Consider the following 16,704-nt stretch of genomic DNA (forward strand, 5'->3'; position numbering starts at 1 on the left):
CGGAATCACTTGTCCGATTGCCGAAACCGAACACGTCAGTGCTGCAGTTTGTATTTATTTTATTTTGCAGTCGTGCTTCATAGGCTTTATCAATGTGAATACAATTCACAAATAAAGTTTTGACTCTTGCTTGAATGAGTAAGCCACTTGGATGTTCTATTAACCCCTTCCTTACCGCAAGACTGTTTTGTGGTACGTGACCACACGCAAAAGCGACCTCGTGGTACCGCAAGATGCTGCTGTGTGCGTGCGCACACACCAATACATTTCCGTGTATAACCGTGGCCTGAGTGCGGATTTTGCCTTTTTCATACTCCACGTGGTTCACTATAAACAAACAAACACTGGAGGTGTTATTTTTAGCCACCCCAGCGTAACAAAACCATCCCCCCCACTAGCCAATCAATATCGGAGTTAATTTTTCATGCATAAACTATAAAGCCAATCACTATTCTTTGACATATATTATTCCCACAGTCCCCCCAAGAACATCAGTTCTCTAGTATCGGCCGTGGTGAAACTGTTCTATTGCCTCTAGTTAGAGATAATGGCGTCTGCTTCGTGTAGCAGCGATGAGGATTATCATAATTATGAGACAGATAGTGAGGATATACTGGAAGACTCTCCAGATGAATATGATTCAGACTATGATCCTGAAAAAGAAATAGGAGAGAGTGATAGTGACAGCAGTGTTGAAACCCTCTCGGCAAGTGAGGGGGAGCAGCCTAGTTATGACTGCCTCAGGGCCACCCTCACCAGGTGCAGAGTGTGTGGTGCTGAATTTATGATTAGTGCACAATTTATGATTATGTTTACGTTTTCTTTTATTAATAAAATGACAAAAATATGTTTAGAAAAAAGTACATAACACTGAGTTAGAAAGAAATATAATGTGTAGATCTGGCCGTGAGGCACGTGTGCACACGGGCAGGGGGCTGCGGTATAGGAGAGGAACGCTTTGTTTACATCGGGGGTGGCTACGGTAAGGAAGGGGTTAATAAAGGTATAAAAGCACCTGGCATGATGTGTGTGCGTTTGTGTGCATGTATGTGTGTGCTGCAATGAGACGAGGGAGCGGCCCGTTTTCTCCACACGCTGAGTAGGCTGCAGGAAGGATTATGGTATTGTAAATACTTGTAACACGTAAGTACTGAGTTTACATAATATAAAAGGCTAAATTAAATAGTACTTAAGCTAACATCATAATGTAATGACTCAACATACAAATCCAGGTCGCTATCTGTCAAGTGTCCAAGCTCACTTGAGGTTGGATGCTGCCTTACAATACAACATTCATCTTGGAAGTCGCACTAGTATTTTTCAGGGTATTTTTTATGAAAAAAAGTGCGTCTTGTAATCCGTAGAATACAGTAAGTTCAAGAGGGGTGTTAAGGAGCTTCTTTTGCCCTATAAGGAGACTTTACGCCATATGGAAGCATCTGCCAGTCAGAGGCCCATCACTTAATATTTCAAGCCCTCTCCAACCAGCAAATAAACTAAAGGTACTAGTACTATAATTAAATAAAATGTGTGCTTGGTACTTCACTTATTGTTTGTTTGTTTTTTAGCCTTTTTGGTAAAAAAAATTTTGGGGGGGAAGGATCTGGGAACGTAACCATCATTTTCCCATAGGGCCTATTATTCACCGAACACAAATCTTGCTGTACACGACGAGCTCAGGAACGTAACTGTCGTGTTGGGCGAGGTTTGACTGGATATGTATGGCAACCTTGACTCAACGTTGGGGTTACATTCCTAAAAACCCTTCGTTAAGCAAAACTTCGTTAAGCAAACTGATTATAACAAGTTTAACCCCTGACTTGAACTTCCATGGAGAGTAAACAAAACAAGAATGTATCATAGTACAGGCAACCCCTGTTTAATGAAGGGGTTACGTTCCTAAAAGAAAACCCTTCTTTAAGCGAAACTTCATTAAGCGAACCGATTATAACAAGTTTAACCCCTGACTTGAACTTCCATTGAGAGTAAACAAACAGGCAACCCCCGCTTAACGAAGGGGTTACGTTCCTACAAAACCCTTCGTTAAGTGAAATGTCATTAAGGGAACCGATTATAACTGACTTGAACTTCCATTGAGAGTAAACAAAGCAAGAGTGCACCATAGAACAGTAAAGGTTTAATGAAAGTAAAAATTATGAAGTTGAACGTTTAGGCAGTTTAATTTAAGTCATTATAATGTACATTAATGTATGTATGTACGTAACTTTATAATGTTGATCTTAAATTTATGAAGGGAGGGAGAGTGAAACGGGAAAGACACTAACTGGCAACCTGTGGAATATAAACAAAGGACGCATCATTGTACCGCATACAAAACTTATGTACCATATTTCCACAATGCTTTCCATTTGATCCATTGCAGAGTCATGAGTTCAGGTGGTTCTTTTAGCTTGCAAGGAAGATACGGTCTCACCAGCCTTCTTAATAGAGTCTGCTGACTTGAAAATAGTAGAGACAGTAGATAGAGTCAAGATGGTGGCGAGCAATGCTATTTGTTTTCTCGCCTCTCTCGTGTCTGTGAATAATATCGAGCTTCTCTTCTAGAGTAAGAGACTTCCTGGTCTTCTTAGCAACGCTAGGCGACATTGCAGGGTGTTTTGGTGGTAAATTGAGCGAGGGAAGACGAGCTGCTGCTGACACATTATTTTGAACATGGGTAGTGAGTGGGGCGTGTGTTGTCCACGAGAGGCGCTGGTGTATTCAAAAGCCTGTTGGCCTTTCAAACTTGGAAAAAAATTACCTGGATAAAACTTTGTTAAAGCGAGTTTGGTGTTCGTTAAACGAACAGATGGTAGTAAAATGAAACCTTCGTTGTAGTGAAATTTTGTTGTGTGAACCTTTGTTAAGTGGGGGTTGTCTGTATATATATATATATATATATATATATATATATATATATATATATATATATATATATATATATATATATACAGTAAGGTCCCGAGTTACGTCAGAGTTACGTTCCTGAAACATGACGTAAGTCGATTTTGTTTGTAACTCGAGTTTTTGTACTTTCAAAGCATATTATCGAGTTTTCAACCAATAATTTTTTATGGTTATTCAGGTAAGTAAAAGGTTATATTGTTATATTGGTATATTATTTACAATTATGTAAGAATATATTGATTAGGGCCCCGAACGCAAAGGACTGCAGGTTGCCGAGAGGGGCGGCCTCAGGAGGGTGGGCAGGTCGAATGTTGTGACGCCCAGGGCGGACAGCTGGGAGCTTTGTGGAGTGCGATAGGAGTAGAAGCGTTATATAAGTAAAAGGTTATATTGTTATATTATTTACAAGTATGTAGGAATATGAAACACAAGCTTGTTTTTGTTGTTGATTAGGGCCGCGAACGCAAAGGACTGCATGTTGCCAGAGGGGTGGACACCTGAGGCCGCCAGGAGGGTGGGCAGGTCAAATGCTGTGATGCCCAGGGCAGACAGTTGGGAGCGTAGTGCAGTGCGGTGGGAGTAGAAGCGTGGACAGTGGGGCAGGAAATGCAATAGGAAAGGGCAATAGGGATCAGCAGACAAGCGCAGACGGTGCAAGTGAGCTGCGAGTGTCGTGTGGCCCAGGCGAAGGCTCCGGAGTTGTTATTGTTGTGATAGGTGCGTGAGCCCTCAAGGTCATCAACCTCCCCGTTGTCATGGTAACGGGCTTCCCATTTTCTTCTTCACTCCCTTACACACAGCTGCTGCCTCCCTTCTCATGTCTTTTAATTATGTCCACTTTTTCTTGTAGCATAATGGTTTTCCTTTTCTTAGCATCACTGCTATCACTCAGGAGTTTTTTTTTTTTTGGTGCCATTGAGCAAGATACTAAGATAGATGTAGGAACACTCTTGCCAGGGGTGACGGTGTGGTGGAACTGAGGTACGTAGAGTGTTATTGTATTCAAGCATGAGGTGGGCGGTGTGGTGGATAACCACTAGTGACGCCTGGCGGCCAACAATAACAATAAACCCCGCGCTTTACGATTTATAAATTTTCAATTTTTAAAATCTTAAATTGCCTTATAGTGGACTGACGTAAGTGCGAGTTTGACGTAACTCGAGACCGACGTAACCCGGGACCTTACTGTATATGCAATGGAGACTCAATACTCAAACTTAATTTGTTCCAAATGGCTGTTTGAGTATTAAAACGTTCGACTATTGATACCTATAAATCAGGTAATTCATTCTCATCTTAACAAAACCTCAAGTTTATAAAAATTTCAATGTATTTTTTTTATTTTGATTTGTACATACCATAAATGAAGGCTGGTGATGGATAAATTAGAAGAGGAGGGAAAAGAAGGGTGGGGAAGAGGAGGGAGGTCATTAGAGGATGTCACCATACATGAAAACATCTGGTAACCTTTCATCTAGTATTATTCCTGGGAATCCACTAGTGGAGGGATTTGGCTCACTAACACTTGCCCTCTCACCAGATTCCTTATTTTCTCCACTAATAAGCCTTATTGGTGCCATCATAAGTTTCTAAATGAAAAACTACTGACAAAACGCAGAAGAATGTTGTTATTTTCAAGACTGCGGCAGGACTAAGGATGCACACTGGCATCCGGTATACCAGATTATCAGTATTACTGGTAATGCAGTGTTCCCTTGCTACTTCACGGTTTGCATTTTGCGGCCTCAGTGCATCATGGGTTTTCAAAAATATTCATCAAAAGATAAAAATGAAAAAATACAGCCTTATTGCGGAAAAACACTTTGTTTCATGTTGATGCGTGAGAGAGAAGGTTTCCCAGCATGCCAAACAAAGAGATGAGTTGACTCAGAGGCTTTGTACATACCCACGGGCACTCATACAAGGCGCGTGACTGGTTCCCGGCACGAGATCGACCAATGAGAGCACAAGTTGATTTATTCCGTGAGCTGACTGGCTGCGCATCATCGCAGCCTCACCCAACATCTCTTGTTGTATCTCGTCCACACTGTTGACTGTTTCACATACTGTATCTTAGTGATGTGTTTGCGATAATTTTTTTTTTTGTTTAAGTTGTGATTTGTTAAGCCCCTCCGAAAGCTTCCTCTAGTGAGCCCAAGAGGAGTGAGTGAATTACTAATGGAATACCACGGTATTTCATTAGCAATTCACTATCACTCAGTGCCACGGAGTCGAGGTTATCCTCATGGTATGAGCATATATGAATACTAAGATATGATATCCATTATAGCAGGCAATAGAGGAGTGGAAACATAAATTTAATATCGTGGTGAAAGCAACACACAAGCTAAAAGGGTCACAAGAAGAAGAAGAAGCGGCCGAGTCACCGCAAGTCTCCACCTCATCTGTGGCCGATCTCATCTCTGCTTTATTTTTTGGTATTCCATGTAAGATTTCACTTTATGCATTACAAAACAATCCTTTCTTGGGGGCAAGGTTTGTAAAAAGCTAATAGAGATGTTGTTTTGTGAACATAAATGCATATATAAGACAGTAACACCACCTCCAGAGGTGGTGTTCCCAGCAACCTCAGAGCAACCTGATAGCAACCTCGTCACCATCCCTCCAAACGTTCATGGATGCCATTTTGCAGCAGGAGGTTGCTCTGATGTTGTTAAAGAATCTTGGATCCAGCTCCTGATGATGGTATTGGCTGCCTCTGTCTCACTCTCTCCCGCTCCGCAGTACGAAGAGGTTGACCTGTATTTCTACTCCGCTTAACGTGTTTTCGCCGTTTAACACATTACCCGCGTTAGTGCAATACGCTAGACTCTGCCTCACCACAGCGAACTTTGATCCGCTCTTGCACAAATTACAGTGGAGCTATCAGTGAGAGAATTTGTACGTAGCTCTAACTTCCAATGACTCATATGACATAATAAAAGTAGTGGTACACCGGTGGCTCAATACGCTGCGAAACGTATATAAAAGTTTTTTTTAACCTATGTGGTATGTTGGGGACCAGCCCAGAATGCATCCCCCCTATTTCCATTATTTCCTAAGGAAAAATTTTTGCTGCTTAACACGTTACCTGGGTTAGTGCAATACGCTAGACTCTGCCTCACCACAGCGAACTTTGATCTGCTCTTGCAAAAATTACAGTGGAGCTATCAGTGAGAGAATTTGTACGTAGCTCTAACTTCCAATGACTCATATGACAATAAAAGTAGTGGTACACCAGAGGCTCAATACGCTGCGAAATGTATATAAAAGTTTTTTTTAACCCATGTGGTATGTTGGGGACCAGTCCAGAATGCATTCCCCCTATTTCCATTATTTCTAAGGAAAAATTACGTCCACTTAACGAATTTTCGCTCTACGAACAGCTTTGACACTCCCTATCCTGTTCATTAAGCGAAGTATTGCTGTATTTAAAACATGTTAATTTTTTGGGGGTGCAGGTAAATTTGTATCACTAGAACGAATTAATGCTATTTCCTTTAACTTCTATGGGAAAAATTTATTTGACATACGATTTTTTTTTATATACAACGATCGTCACGGAACAAATTAAATTTATATATCTAAGTACCACTGTGTATATATACAGTCAAGCCTCAGCTATCGCGACTTCGGCTATCGCGTTTTATTGCTATCGCGCACCCATGAAAAGCTGCTAAAATTTCATTATCGCGACCTCAGATGCTTGCTATCGCGCGCCCCGCCATGACGTCATGGAATATCTGAGCGCTCATTGGCCAAAACCGCCTTCCGCCAAGATCAATTAGGCTATCGCGTTTTCGGCTATGGCGCAGCTATTTCGGCCCCAATTGGGCTCGATAGCCGAGGAATAAGCGTATATATATATATATATATATATATATATATATATATATATATATATATATATATATATATATATATATATATATATATATATATATATATATATATATATATATACATACAGGCAACCCGCTTTAACGAACGGATTACGTTCCTAAAAAACACTTCGTTAAGCGAACCGATTATAACAAGTTTAACCCCTGATTTGAACTTCCATTGAGAGTAAGCAAAGCGAGAGTGCATCATAGTACAGTAAAAGGTTTAATGAAAGTAAGAATTATGAAGTTAAACATTTAGGTAGTTTAATTTAAGTCATTATAATGTACACTAATGTATGTATGTATGTAACTTTATAATGTTGATGATCTTAACTTTATGAAGGGAGGAAGAGTGAAACGGGAGACACTAACCGGCAACCTGTGGAATGTAAACAAAGTGCGCATCATTGTACTGCATACAAAACTTATGTACCACATTTCCACAAGGCTTTCCATTTTACCCATTGTAGAGTCATGAGTTCAGGTGGTTCTTTTAGCTTCCAAAGAAGATACGGTCTCACCAGCCTCCTTAATAGAGTCTGCTGACTTGAAAATAGAGACAGTATAATATGGAGTCAAGATAGTGGCCAGCACTGCTATAGTTTTCTGGCCTCTCTCATGTCTGTGAATAATATCTAGTTTCCTTTGGCGAGTAAGAGACTTCCTGGTCTTCTTACGAACACTAGGCCAATTGCAGGGCGTTTTGGTGGTAAGTTGAGCTAGGGAAGACAAGCTGCTGCTGAGGCTTGATCTTGATCTTGATCTTTATTCTATAGGTGTCTCAGGATTTTTCCTGAGGCAGGCCTTAGTACCAGCAGCTCCTGGTGTATTCAAAAGCCTGTCAGCTTGCATGATATGGTGGGGCTTTCAAATTTGGAAAAAAATTACCTGGATAAAACTTCGTTAAAGCGAGTTTGGTGTTCGTTAAACGAGCAGATGGTAGTAAAATGAAACCTTTGTTGTAGCGAAATTTCGTTGTGTGATCCTTCGTTAAACGGGGGTTGCCTGTATATATATATATATATATATATATATATATATATATATATATATATATATATATATATATATATATATATACAGTAAGTCCTCGTTATACGGTAGTTCTTTATACGGTAAATTCACAGTTACGGTATTTGGAAATTACTACCCTCGATCCAATATACGGTAAGAAAAATTCACAGATACATTATCCACTCATGTCATCCAAGAGGGCCCAGCGCGAGGGACTATGGGTGATGACATCATCCATGCCACACCTCCCCGCCACTCACAGTACTGACCTTAACTTAACAACCCTTGGAGCCTATTATCTCTTCCCCTCTCCCTCTTTTTTTTTAACTGCATTACATATTACTTACATGCATTATTTAGATGAATAAATGGAATATTAAAGGGTCTAATGTAAGCACAAATATATTCATAATAATCATGGCAAACACTAAAAAACTTCTACCAGCAGCAAACCATGCAGCAACTGATAAAGGGCACAGATGGGCCTGGCAAGCCCACTATCAGTGAATGGTGGAAGTCATTTAACATCAAGCACGCCTTAGATAACATCAAGTCATCTTGGGACGAAGTGAAGACGTCTACCATGAACTCTGCATGGAATAAAGTATGGCCAGAATACGCGCAAGACTTCCCAGGCTTCGCTGAAGACGACATCGGTGTGATCAGAAATGACATAGTAAATCTGTGCCATAGGGCTGGATTCGATGAAGTTGATGATGATGACATTCAAGATATTTTGGAAAGCCATGCTGAACCTCTATCAAATGATGAACTTATAGAGCTAGACAAGGCATCACAGGAGGCAGAAGAGGGAGACGAGGAAGAACCTGTGCGTGGCCTGGACAACAAAACTCTCAAAGAATGTCTCGGTGGTATCAAAAAAGCTCTGGAAACTGAAGGAACGTGACCCAAATCCTGCCAGGAGTAGCAAAGTGGCTCATGACGTAGAGAAAAGTGTCCAGATTTATCAAGAAATCTATGATGAAAAAAACAAGAAAAACTAAACAGTCCTCCATCTACTCGTTCTTCAAGCCAGTCAGACATGCCGTCCCTATCACACCTGCTGACCCTGCTACAGCTGGCCCTTCCTCAATATCCTCTTTCTTCAAGCCATTGAAATGTGCTGACCCTGCTACAGTTCTACATCTGCTTCCGACAGTGCAGACGACGATGTCTTGTCCTTGTATGCCCACTCAGCGGAAGATGAGTAAGGGCTGAAATCCCTACTGTCCCTTAGCCTCAGGAAGGACATCATCAGATAGAATACATGGAGATTGAAAGGTAAATAAAAACATTTTCTGTTTATTTCTTTTGCGCAGTACTTTACTTTTTTTTATGATTATTTTCATGTATTTTCATTTCTGTAGGGGTGACATTTGACATGCTGGAACGCATCCCCTATTATTACATGTTATAATGTGTTTGGTATAAGGTAAATTCGATATGCGGTAAGGTTTTCAGGAACGCATAAGTACCTTATAACGAGGACTTACTGTATATATATATATATATATATATATATATATATATATATATATATATATATATATATATATATATATATATATATATATATATATATATATATATATATATATATATATATATATATATATATATATATATATATATATATATATATATATATATATATATATATATATATATATATATATATATATATATATATATATATATATATATATATATATATATATATATATATATATATATATATATATATATATATATATATATATATATATATATATATATATATATATATATATATATACATATATATATATATATATATATATATATATATATATATATATATATATATATATATATATATATATATATATATATATATATATATATATATATATATATATATATATATATATATATATATATATATATATATATATATATACACAGAAACACCTCGAGATACAATCGACCCAACATACGATTTTTTTGATATACGACAAAAAATTTCATATAATTTACGCCTTGAAATACAATATTTTTAAGATACGAATATTCATCGGTAGGTGGCACAGCGATCACTCGGCTACCCACGTCCACCTGAACATTCAGCCCGCGTTGTGTATCGTTGTTCATCCTTTGTGCATGTATGTGTCTGTGGTCCTCGGCAGTGTGTATTTTTTCTTAAGTTTTGTGAACTCAAGATCATGGGTCCCAAAAGTAAAAGTTTGGTGAGAAACACACAAAATAGACTGTATTTACATACTGATTACACTTACAAATTCAATAAATGAGTGAGTACAAATGGCGTTCTGCCCACAAACAACTCTTCCTCTTTGCAATGCAAAAAACCAGAAGTCTCTAGATGTCATGGTTATCAAAATATCACAGGTTGAATGAGGTAGTATAATCAGTTTACATGGCCTTGTGTTCGATTGGGATCAGTGGCCTTGGCTAGAGTGAGAGAAAAAGGGCCCCTTGTATCCTCCACCCTCTCTCTCTCTCTCCTGTCGCCTGTTCTGATATCACTCTCATTCAAAAGTTGTCTCCCTGTAACATGGAGAGAGACCTGAGGTATAGAAGTAAGGCACGCAGGAGAGTTGACGGAATCAGAGACAGTGAAATCACTCTCGCTCCTACCATCCATCGTTGGCGACACAGTGACGTAGAGCATATGTTTACTCCTGATGAGTGTTACCAGGTCACAAGCAAAGAAAATGGGAAGAAAATAGGCAAAATATAGCCGTAAAAAGCCTAAACGTCTATCGATATGCCCCGAGTTTTCCGTGAACGTCTATCGATGTGTCCCGAGTTTTGTGGGTTAAGTTATTATTTTGGGCAATATAGTTAATTTATATCATGCATACAATAAACATTGTATTTATCTTATATCAAATCTATATTTGGTTGGTATTTAAAACATGTTAATTTGTTTTGTTTTTTTTGGGGTGGGTGGGGGATAATTCATATCTCAAGAACTAATTAATTCTATTTCCAGTAATTTCTAGGGAAAAAATTTATTTGACATACGATTTTTTTGATGTACAATGATTGTCACGGAATGAATTAAAATCGCATGTCAGGTACCACTATATATATATATATATATATATATATATATATATATATATATATATATATATATATATATATATATATATATATATATATATATATATATATATATATATATATATATATATATATATATATATATATATATATATATATATATATATATATATATATATATATATATATATATATATATATATATATATATATATATATATATATATATATATATATATATATATATATATATATATATATATATATATATATATATATATATATATATATATATATATATATATATATATATATATATATATATATATATATATATATATATATATATATATATATATATATATATATATATATATATATATATATATATATATATATATATATATATATATATATATATATATATATATATATATATATATATATATATATATATATATATATATATATATATATATATATTTATATAGATACAGGCAACCCCGCTTAACGAAGGGTTACGTTCCTAAAAACACTTAAGCAAAAAACGTTAAGTGTACCGATTATAACAAGTTTAATCCCTGATTTGAACTTCCATTGAGAGTAAGCAAAGCGAGAGTGCATCATAGTACAGTAAAAGGTTTAATGAAAGTAAAAATTATGAAGTTAAACATTTAGGTAGTTTAATTTAAGTCATTATAATGTACACTAATGTATGTATGTACATAACTTTATAGTGTTGATGATCTTAACTTTATGAAGGGAGGGAGACTGAAACGGGAAATACACTAACCATCAACCTGGGGAATGTAAACAAAGTGCGCATCATGGTACCGCATATAAAACTTATGTACCACATTTCCACAAGGCTTTCCATTTTATCCATTGTAGAGTCACGAGTTCAGGTGGTTCTTTTAGCTTTCAAGGAAGATGCGGTCTCACCAGCCTTCTTAATAGAGTCTGCTGACTTGCTGATGGAGTCAATATAGTGGCAAGCAATGTTATTAGTTTTCTGGCCACTCTCTTGTCTGTGAATAATACCCAGCTTCACTTCGAGAGAGAGGGAAGATGAGCTGGTAGTGACGCTGTTATGTTTTGACTGGGGAGTGAGTGGTGCGCATGATCTTGATCTTGATCTGGATGCTACAGGTGACTCAGAATTTCTTCTGAGTCAGGCCTTTGTATCGGTAGCGCCTGTGTTGTTCACGAGAGGCTTGATCTTGATCTTTATTCTACAGGTGTCTCAGGGTTTCTCCTGAGGCAGGCCTTAGTACCAGCAACTCCTGGTGTATTCAAAAGCCTTTCAGCTTGCATGATACGGTGGGGCTTTGAAATTTGGAAAAAAATTACCTGGATAAAACTTCGTTAAAGCGAGTTTGGTGTTCGTTAAACGAGCAGATGGTAGTAAAACTAAACCTTTATTGTAGCGAAATTTCGTCGTGTGAACCTTCGTTAAACGGGGGTTGCTTTTTTTTTTTTTTTTTTTTTTTTTTTTACGTAGGGAAGAGGGCCAGCCAAGGGCAAAAAAAAAAGAGAGTTAGAAAAAAGCCCACTTGAGCACTGGCTCTCCAAAGAGTAGAAAAAGTGCTAAAACCGTCAGCCAGAATTAAGGGATCAAATGCCTCGATACCTCCCTCTTAAAAGAAGACAAGTTGTAGGAATTTGGAAATACAGATGCAGGGAGGGAGTTCCAGAGTTTACCAGTGAAAGGGATGAATGATTGAGCGTACTGGTTAACTCTTGCATTAGAGAGTTGGACAGAATAGGGATGAGAGGAAGAAGAAAGCCTTGTGCAGCGTGGCCGCAGGAGGAGGGGAGGCATGCAGTTAGCAAGATCAGTAGAACAGTTACCATGAAAATAGCGATAAAATATACAAAGGGATGCAACATTTCGGCAGTGAGAAAGAGAGTGAAGACAGTTAGTCAGAGGAGGGGAGTTGATGAGACGAAGAGCTTTCGATTCCACCCTATCAAGCAAAGCTGTGTGACTGGAACCCCCCCCAAATATGCGAAGAGTACTCCATACAGGGACGGATAAGGCCCTTATACAGAGTAAGCAGTTGGAGGGGCGAGAAACACTGGCGGAGACGCCTCAGAACACCTAACTTCATAGAAGCTGTTTTAGCAAGAGATGAGATGTGAAGTTTCCAGTTAAGATTATGAGCAAAGGACAGACCGAGGATATTCATTGTGGAAGAGGAAGACAGTTGAGTGTCATTGAAGAAGAGGGGATAGTTGTCTGGAAGGTTGTGTCGAGTTGATAGATGGAGGAATTGAGTTTTTGAGGCATTGAAAACTACTAGATTTTCTCTGCCCCAATCGGAAATTTTAGAAAGATCGGAAGTCTGTATATATATATATATATATATATATATATATATATATATATATATATATATATATATATATATACACAGTAAACCCCCGAATTTAGTGAAATCCAGCTTAGCAAAACCCTTATTTAGCAACTGTCTGGAAAAAGGCCAAGCCCTCAAGTTTAGCGATTTTCTCTCATATTTAGCGAATGTACCGCACTACACTGTCCCATCTCCCGCTCGCTCTGAGCCAATCGCGTGTCTGTTTGGCCGTGACGTCAGCCCCACAGTGCCTCCGGCATTTCCGCTCGACACTTGAGCTATTGTGTGTGTTAATCCAGCGTGTGAACTCATTTTTTGTGCTCCCATCTTCGCTGTTTATCGAGTTTTGCTATCACCATGGCCTCCACTAGTGGTTCGGGGGCTGCTGATTCTCGTGAAGGTGGCGATGTTGCAGCTGTAAATGGGGACTCGAAATGGGGACTTTGGACGGACGAAAGACTGATTGGTATTTTTCCCTATTTAAAGTAGTATTCAAATTTGGCGAAATTCCAATTTAGCGATGGTTTCGACAGACTAATAGGATCGCTAAATGTAAGGGCTTACTGTATGTATGTATGTATATATATATATATATATATATATATATATATATATATATATATATATATATATATATATATATATATATATATACAGTCGGCGCCACGGGTATTGGCGCGATGTTTTTTTTTCATCTGTAGCACTAAAACAAGTGCAATACTAACATGTATGTAGAACCTACCAGCCTCTAATACTTTGTGGGAGTCCTTTCCTTTTCAGACAGCTCTCAAGGCCAAGGAACAGATTCAGCCAGTCTTTGGAGCATTGAGGGTTCTAAGTTGTCCCAAATGTCCTTAATCTCCTTCACAAGCTTTTCCACAGTTGCTGTGTTACGTCCTCGTAGTCTTCGTTTTATTAGTCCCCACACATTTTCAATTGGATTGAAATCTGGACTATTACCAGGCCAATCGTTTATGTAATCCACTCCTACAAATTCAAGCCATTCTTTGATTAGTTTTGCTGTGTGTGCAGAGGCACCATCCTGCATGAACACCTCACTCTTACAGGCATCAAAGCAGTCCTCAAGATGTCACACAACAGTTCCAAATATGATTCCTTGTTCACTGTTGTGTTTTTAAGTAATATAACCAGCTTGCCCACACCATAGTACCCAAATGCACCCCATACCATGACACTATCAGGGTGCTTGACTGTCCCCTGTGTGTACTTGGGATGGTACGGGTCCGCACCCAGACGGAGCCTAACCTTACCTCCTCGGTTCCCAGTAACATTAAATGTAGCCTCATCGGTCCACAAAACCTTCTTCCACTCTTCATTGTCCCAATTTAGATATTTCTTACAAAATTTCACACGATTGTGTTTCTGTTTCTCCATCAGAAGAGGTTTGCGTCGTGGTGCCCGATGCTCATAAGACAAATCATCCTTGAGGCGGCGTTGTATTGTCCTAACAGACACATCTTGCAGGAGTTTTGGATTTTTTTCTTTCAATTCTTTAGCTGTTATCCTTGGTTCAGCTTCCACCTGTCTTTGGATAACCTTCAGAGTCCTTTTTGATGTCTTTTTAGCTGGTCCAGTCCTCTTGACTTGGAATGGGGGATAATCACCTCCCGCTGTCTTGCATTTCTTTGTCCATCTCTGGACACTGCGCAACGATACTCTGGTCTGGATTGATACATCCTTGTTAGACTTTCCTGCCTTATAAAGTGAGCTTATTGCTGCAATTTTCTCCCTTGTGAGCTCTGGGCCTCGTGGCATTATTACAAAAATCCCACAAAAAAAAAACAGCACGTCAGAGCGGAAAAAAAACAATTGATGCGGTCACGACTAATCACAAAAAGCAACTGAGTTATTCTATAGGCAACTGAGATCTTTATTGTCTGCACGTGGATCTTAAGCTCAGCCTACTCTACCATGTGCTTTCGCGCCAATACCAGTGTCGGTTTTCTTAGGTGTAAAATGGGGGTCCTTAACAATTGTCACGGTATTGGACATTTTTCGCGCCAATACCCGTGCGCCGACTGTATATATATATATATATATATATATATATATATATATATATATATATATATATATATATATATATATATATATATATATATATAAAGTGGATACTCAATACTCGAACTTAATTAATTCCAAATGGCTGTTCAAGTATTAAAAAGTTTGACTATTGATACCTATAAATCAGGTAATTCGTTCTAATCTTAGCAAAACCTGAAGTTTTTAAAAATTTCCATGCATTATATTTTTAACAATCTTGATTTGTACATACTATAAGTGAAGAAGAGGGGAGAAGGGTGAGGAGAAGAAGGGAGGTAGCTGGAGGATAAGTCAGCATCCACAAAAACGTCATTGCAGCTTTTCTCCTGGTGTGATTCCTGTGAAACCACTAGTGGAGTGCTGAGGCTCACTAACACTTGCACTCTCACTAAATTCCTTATTTTCATCATTAATAAGCCTCTTTGGTGTATTTGTAAGCTTCTAAATGATAAAACTATCAACAGAACGTAGAAGATTGTTTTTCCCAAGACACAGCAGGACTAGGGATGTACACCGGCATCCAGTATACCGGTATTACTAGTATTACCAGTAATACGGTATCAGAATGGTACAGTGGTTGCTGCAAGAAGGGAGATGACAGAGCTTTGTAAATGACCAAATGTGCGACCGTTTAATTACCATACATTTTCACCACTAATAAACCTTTGGTGTTAATGTAAGTTTATAAATGAAAGACTACAGATAGAATGCATGAGAATATTATTCTGATGACTGCGGCAGCACCAGTCACAACTGACAGAGGGGGAAGTGGGACGCCAGGGAGCCTTTGTTTACAACCACGAGTGTCGACGTTTGACTATTAGATATCTTTTTGAGTATCAAATCGAACTTTTACGTTCTTTTACGTTCGAGTATTGAGTCTCCACTGTACACCTAACCCTCTGTTATCGCGCAAAATTGGTGCCTAAAAAAACGCGCAATAGCGGAAAACACGATAACAGAAGTGAAGAATAAATAGGAAATAAATAAATTGGTACCTCAACCCAAAAATTTTCCTGTTACCCTAAATTTACTACCTTTAATACTGGAGTAGCTTATTAACATTTGACAATCTGAAATGAATGAAAACCAGCTCTGAACAACAGAATACCACATGTGAGACTGAGGGGTGCTGGTGGTGAGCAGAGTGACTGGAACCAATCAGTTCCCTTATTCAAATCATGTGACATGAATACACAGCGATGATTGGTTGCTGGCTCCTCCTCCTCATGATCATCTTTCTCCCCCTCCACCTCCCCCATCTAAACATTCATAAGTGTGTAGTTGGGATATGGGTAGTACAACTACTTCTACTTCTACTACTACTACTACTACTACTACGGGTGCGCAGGTGCGCGATAACAACTTTCCAGATGCCGTAAAACTGAATTTTGCAGATTTTCATAAGTGCG

The 16,704-nt window shown here is 38.2% G+C and overlaps 1 protein-coding gene across 16 annotated transcripts in view; it reads right to left on the reverse strand.

Annotated features, from left to right (window-relative positions):
- The window catches only part of LOC123516497 (protein phosphatase 1B-like), a 142,980-nt gene that overhangs the window by 76,527 nt on the left and 49,749 nt on the right, over positions 1-16,704 (reverse strand). For 2 of the 16 annotated variants that reach the window (XM_045275887.1, XM_045275889.1), the window contains exon 9: positions 4,847-4,961. The exons of the other annotated variants lie outside the window; for them this stretch is intronic. In XM_045275887.1, coding sequence (XP_045131822.1) covers positions 4,922-4,961 — 40 coding nt within the window. In that variant the 3' untranslated portion in view covers positions 4,847-4,921. Of the gene's footprint in view, positions 1-4,846; positions 4,962-16,704 lie in introns of those variants that run through there. 16 annotated transcript variants of the gene reach the window in all.

The sequence above is a fragment of the Portunus trituberculatus genome, chromosome 41, assembly GCF_017591435.1.
Source record: "Portunus trituberculatus isolate SZX2019 chromosome 41, ASM1759143v1, whole genome shotgun sequence".
Taxonomy (NCBI): domain Eukaryota; kingdom Metazoa; phylum Arthropoda; class Malacostraca; order Decapoda; family Portunidae; genus Portunus; species Portunus trituberculatus.